The sequence below is a fragment of the Galeopterus variegatus genome, unplaced genomic scaffold (genome assembly GCF_000696425.1).
Source record: "Galeopterus variegatus unplaced genomic scaffold, G_variegatus-3.0.2 Scaffold431, whole genome shotgun sequence".
Classification (NCBI taxonomy): domain Eukaryota; kingdom Metazoa; phylum Chordata; class Mammalia; order Dermoptera; family Cynocephalidae; genus Galeopterus; species Galeopterus variegatus.
In genome coordinates this window covers 104172-110488 of record NW_007726542.1, presented here as the reverse complement: position 1 = coordinate 110488, position 6317 = coordinate 104172, and the positions used below count along the sequence as shown (strand labels likewise).

Genomic DNA, 6317 nt, shown 5'->3' with positions numbered 1-6317 from the left:
TCGGATCCCACATACAGACCGGCGGCTCACTGGCTGAGCGAGGTGTGGGCGCAACACCGAGGGTTGCGATCCCGTTGCCGGTCCCGGTCCGGTACGGGCGCGACACTGAGGGTTGCGATCCGTTGCCGGTCACGAAAAAAGACAAAAAGGAAAAAAAAAAAATTAAGAAAATGGAACATTTATGACTTCGAAGTCACTTTTTTCTCTGCCCAGGAAGGGACTTTTCTTTACCAACTTAATCCTGTCATCCATTTCATGACATGGTTCAAAACTCACCTCCTCTTAGAGTAGACACAGAACATCTATGTTCAGTTTCGATAGACTTTAGCTCCCTGAGTGCTCTTCTTCTCAGTACTTATGACTCAGTTTGTGTTAGATGTGCTTATCTACTGCTTCAGAAATGTCCTCAAGAAGTATATGCTCTTGAGTGTGAGTGAATGTTCGGTCCCTCCAGATGGTTTAGTGAAAAGAGGCTAAGACAGGGTTTCTACCAGGCATGCTGGGAAGTGGATGTTCTGGAAATTTAAGAGATTTTGAGTTCAGGGAGACTGCGGGCTAGCCCTGGCCCCACCACTTATAATTATGTAATCTTGGTCTAGTCCTTTATCTTTTCTGAGTCTTGGTTTCTTCATCTACAAAACAGATAACACCTACTTTGTACAGCTTTTGCAGGGATTATCAGATAAAGTGTAAGACAGGTGCTAAGGAAACATTACTTCTTTTCTTTCTCTTCCCTCTCTGTGTCTCAGTTTCCTCCAGTCGTCTCCCACCTCTAAGATTCACACCCACTGTGTAGGTTGATGTGGCCTACCACAAGCATTCAAAACTGCAAATCATACAGGGTTTCCTAGACTTTGTTTCTCCTGCCTCCCTCACACATCTGGGCACTTACTGCATGCTGTCCCCTGGCTAGGAATGGGCTTTCTCTTCCAAGAAGGGGTGAAGGGAGGTTTTAAGAGAGGAACAGCCACCAGCTTTTTAAATTCAAATTAACTTTCTTTAGAGATATGGGGATGGACTGGAGGGGCAATGTCCCTCTTCTTAGGTACCTTAAAGAGGTTTTTCATCTCAGGTTTTCTTAGCTCCTCCTCTGTGATGACATGCTCAGCCCCCAGATTCTTCAGTCTGTCAGTCAGATTCTGGATATCAGGTCTGGAAACAAACACAAGCTAAGATCCCTGGTCACAATTGCTGGCTTTTTCCACCGAGGGCTCCCAGGACCCTCCCCCCCCTCCCCCCACCACTGCAGCTGTGAGAACCAGTGCTTCTCTTTGTGGGAAGCTGGGATTGGCTCTCAGCCAGGCCTTGACCGGGGGCTGCCACCTAATTTCATCATACTCCAACAGCTCTTGGCCTCAGTTTCCTCATGGCATGAGACAGCTAAGACTGGGTGATTTCTACAGCTTCTGCCAGCTCAAGGATGCTGGAAACCAATCTGTGCCTAGGGAGAAGTCACTTCACTTCCTGATGTCTTCTACTGAAACGACAAACTCCACTTCCTTTCCCCTCTCTTTTCAAGGTGCTTGAATGCTATGCAAACACACTCTAGGCCAGGAATGGCTCTGGGCCTCTTTGGCCACAGCAAACAGAGTAATTTTTGTTAGCACAATTGAGGACATGAGGAACTAAAGGGAGTATCAATTCTCCTACTAAGACTGGACTTCCATGACAGACACGACCATGTTTGTGGACAGTGAGGCATAAAGGAACTGGATGATACAATGGAAAGGAAATAGGCCAGGAAACTAAGTCTGTTACTGACTTGCTGTGTCTTCCTGAGCAAGTTGCTTCCTCTCTCTGAAACTTCAGTTTCCTCATCTGTAAAAGAGAGATGACAAACCTGCCACATCTCCTTCACATCTGGATTTAGTGCACTTTAAAGTACCACACAAATCCAAGGGGAAAAAGGGCCTTGGGTTAGACAGTTTCCGGAAAGAATAATATAGCTCAAAACATCCCCAAATATGAACAGTAGTTTTTAAAACATGCGGTTATCATAAGTCAAGAGTCTCACAGACTCTTAGCTGTTCAGTAAGGGCAGTTTCCACCTCCTTCCTGCCCTCTCTTCACATTTCAGAGATTCACCCATCCTATAGCCAGAAGCCACCTGGACTGCAGTTCTCTGTGCTGACTCATCTGTTTTAGAGGCCAACTCTTTTAGCGAACCATGAAGGAGGCCAGCCTATGCAAGGGTGCCATCTAGTGGAGATGTGGGCACCTGCAGAGATACGAGGTGGGAAGGTCCAAGCTGTGCTCTGAGATTAGGCCTCTTCACATACCTGTCTCGGACCACATTGATGGTCCTCAGGCCCAGGGCTGCAGCGATCTGGATGACTGCTTGTCCTACTCCACTGTTGGATGCATTTTGGATGACAGAATCCCCTGTGGAGCCAGGAAGAGACCCAAGTTAAGCCCTGCAGACCTGCCAAGGTCAAGGGCTCTCAGCCTGGGATGCTATATAGGGCAATAGATGGAGTCTCCAGGTTCAAAAGGGACCCAAGACTGGGGTGCTGAGCCTTCTCAGACCCTGGGTTCACTCTTCCTCCAATGCTTCCCAATCTTCCACAGCACCCATGATGCTTCCCAGGACTGGCAACTCTGCTTCTACAGTGGACATAATTTAGACCCTGCCGTGTAAATGATTTTATATCCTTCATCATCCTCTCAACTTTTGTGTCCTCAAGACTCTTTTGAAATCCTGTAAAGCCTTAAGTGTGGCTTCCTTCATGAAGCCTTCCTGGATTCTTTTTTCTATGTGCTCCCATAGCACTCTGTGGGCCTCTCCATTAATGCACATATCATGGTCTGCCCCGTGTTAAACTTGATTATATATAGGTCCATTTCTATAAATAGCTTGCAGCATCCTGAGGGGAAGGTCCATGCCTTATTCCTCTTTGTACTGTTTCATAAAGGTACACTGCCTTAAAATGGGTTTAGAGCCATACCAGAGAAACTGGCAGCCACGGAAACAGGGTACTACAGTTAGTTTGTGGTCAAAGCCTAGGCATAGATTTGGAATTAGCCAGTCAGGGAGGCAGTGTGCCATAAAGGGATGAAAGCTGATGGAAAGATGTTCCAGCCTCCTGTCATTTGGGGTTTAATTCTGCAGTGGGTTCTGTGACTGCCCATGGCAGTCACCAGCATTCATGGGCTCTTTCTCTGTCCCTGTCTTGCTCTCTCCACTCCCTCACTCCTGATTCCTGGGATCACCTCCCGGATGAGCTGTCTGCCCCCAATCCTGGTCTCAGGCACTGCTTTCAAAGGAACCCCAATGAAACACCTGGCTTTGTCATTTACTTGCTGAGTGACCTTGTTTACCTCTCTGGACTTCAGTTTCCCCATTTACTTTTTAATTTTTTTGCAGCTGCCCCAGTAAGGGATCTGAACCTGTGACCTTGGGGTTATCAGACTGTGCTCTAACCAACTGACCTAACCAGCCAGCCAGTTTCCCCATTTATAAAAAGGAAGACAAATAAATATAAATAAATAAATAAATAAAAAGGAAGATAGTTACTGTACTGTACACCAGGCTTGTGCTAGGTGTTAACTCTTAATAAAGAGTTAATGAAACTGCAATGATTCTGCAGCTCTTTATTCTCCACTTTACAGATGAAAAATCTTCACTTGAGAGGTGAATTCCCACAGTTAGTGAAAAGGTGACACTTGACCTCAGATTAGAGCTCAGACCTAGGTTGTCTGCCTAGGGCTTGAGTTTTTACCAACCTTACCACACTGCTAATGCACTCAATGAGATAATGCCTATAAAGGCACTTATGTGGACTGGAAAGTCCTATGTAAATGCTGAGCGGAATTATTAGCACCAAGTTCAGCATTTTATTGAAAACACAGAGATTGTGTCTATCTTGTCTGGCTTTGTTTCCCCAGAGCTTAGCACAGCTCAACACATTTTTGCTGAATAACAGAATTCCATCCCAAGCTCCAGGGAATGTGGCCCTTTAGCAGTTTTCAAGACTGTACTCCCCATGAGGTTTCAGCATGTTTTCTAGGAACCACGCTATCTTTCTAAGTGAAAGCAATAATACACTCACCCAGGTTAGGGGCCTGTCATCCTCTTAGATCCCTCACTGGCAAGTTCCCATAGCCTCAGGGTTAGGATTTGGGTTGCACCCCAGGTGGGAGATCCTGGCTGCTCTCCTCACCTGTGGGTTCCTACCTGGCTGCAGCTGCTCAAAGTCCACCAACATTCTGTAGGCCGTGCAGGGATTGACACCCAGGGTGGCAGCACTCTGAAGAGGGATGTCACTTGGAATTCCAATCAGTGCTTCCTCACTGAACACAGCCTCGGTCTGCCAGGTTCCTGAGTCAGGGAAGGAGGCCAGGGTAGTGAGAAAGGTCCCCTCTACCCACCCAATCACAGTTCACCCTCCTTAGCAAATGGATATTTAAGACAGCAGACTTTAAGTAATGTTTAGAGAAAAAAAAGAAAATCAAGTCCCTTCTAATACCTTTGAGTCCTCATGATAATTACCTAAGGTAGATTTTGTTATTCTCATTTAAAATGTGGTAAGGGAGTTTCAGACAGGTTGCCTCTCTGACTTTACCATTAGATTTAGTTAACGTCACAGGGCAGGTGGCTGAGGACCTCAAACTGCACTCTGAGGGTAAGACAGTAACATCACCACAAGGGCAAGAGAAGCTGAGAAAGGCCCCTTTTTCCTATGCGGTCCTCATTCTTCTCATCCAGGGTAAGTGGTATTAGGGAAAAAAGCATGAAAGTATAAGCCAAAGGCCTAGGTTTGGCACACAACTTTGCTAGTCTGCTGGTTTGAGCAAATTCCTAAGCCAGTGAGTTTCATGGCTCTGACATGTAAATGACACTGGCAAGAACAGCCTAATTGGCCTCCTGCAAGAGCTGTTGCACAAATCAAATGAAATACGGGAAATAAAACAATTCTGTAAGCTGGAAAAAAATGATCATTATCCCCTAGCCGGTTCCTGAAAAAAGAACCACAGAATGTCAATACTGGGAAGGCTCTTATTGAGTATTTATTTTAAAACCCCTCATGCAACAGGGGAGGGAACTGAGGAAGTGACTTGCCCAAAGCCACTTGGTTAATCTGGACAGAGATGGGGCTAGAACCCAGGTATCTGGGCTACCATCCTGAGCCAAGCACTTGGACAACACAGACACGTTCAATACTTTCATTCTAGCAGAGGTGAGGTGAGAAACAGAACAGGTGAGAAACAAATAAACAAATGCAATAATTACAAATTATAAAGAGACAGCAACAGTGGAGAGAATTACTTTAGGTGGGAGTCAAGCATGGCTTCTCTGAGGAGGTGACAGGCTAAGAGTTAAAGGAAAGATGCTGACCACTCAGAGAGTACACAAAGAACATCCCATGCAGAGGAGAAGGCACATGCATAAACTCTGAGGCAGGACAGATACAGGAAAGGAACTGGAAGAATCCGCACTGGAGGGCAGAGTGATGGGAAGAGTGGCTTTAGGTGTGGCTGACATGGCAGGGGCTGGATGAATGTCATATAGACTTTCATGACCTTGATCCACAGTAAGCTTGACTTCTGTTGTGAATCAGAACACATACATATATGAATATATATGTAACAGAAGCCTAAGTTTCATGGAACAATATTTACTCTTACTATGTGTGATATATATATATTTTTTTCTGTTTTCTATTCCCATCTGTTCAATTTTAGTATAAAAAATGCTGTTTGCAACCGACTAGATTGATTTCATTAGTAGGTCTGAAAACTCAGGACTCGGGACCATGGTATAGAGAGCAGATTAAAAAAATTGTATTTGGGCCGGCCCGTGGCTCACTCGGGAGAGTGCGGTGCTGACAACACCAAGGCCACGGGTTCGGATCCCATATAGGGATGGCCGGTTTGCTCACTGGCTGAGCGTGGTGCTGACAACACCAAGGCCACGGGTTCGGATCCCATATAGGGATGGCCGGTTTGCTCACTGGCTGAGCGTGGTGCTGACAACACCAAGCCAAGGGTTAAGATCCCCTTACCGGTCATCTTTAAAAAAAAAAAAAAAAAATTGTATTTATTTTTATTTATTTATTTTTCTGGGTGGCTGGCCAAATGAGACTTTATTTTAGTGAATGGGAGCCTCTAACAAGCTTTAAGAGGAGTTGAGGTGACTTGATGTGTCCTTTAAGATCACTTTGTTGGGCCAGCCCGTGGCTCACTCGGTAGAGTGCGGTGCTGATAACACCAAGGCCGCGGGTTCGGATCCCATATAGGGATGGCCAGTTTGCTCACTGGCTGAGCGTGGTGCTGACAACACCAAGTCAAGGGTTGAGATCCCCTTACCGGTCATCTTT

At 45.9% G+C, this 6317-nt stretch overlaps 1 protein-coding gene across 9 annotated transcripts in view; it reads right to left on the bottom strand.

Moving 5' to 3' along the window:
• The window catches only part of MECR (mitochondrial trans-2-enoyl-CoA reductase), a 36620-nt gene that overhangs the window by 11132 nt on the left and 19171 nt on the right, over positions 1 to 6317 (bottom strand). For all 9 annotated transcript variants that reach the window (XM_008568661.1, XM_008568665.1, XM_008568667.1 and 6 more), the window contains 3 exons: positions 4175 to 4318; positions 2280 to 2382; positions 1050 to 1152 (listed from right to left, as the gene is read on the bottom strand). In XM_008568661.1, coding sequence (XP_008566883.1) covers positions 1050 to 1152; positions 2280 to 2382; positions 4175 to 4318 — 350 coding nt within the window. The remainder of the gene's footprint in view (positions 1 to 1049; positions 1153 to 2279; positions 2383 to 4174; positions 4319 to 6317) is intronic.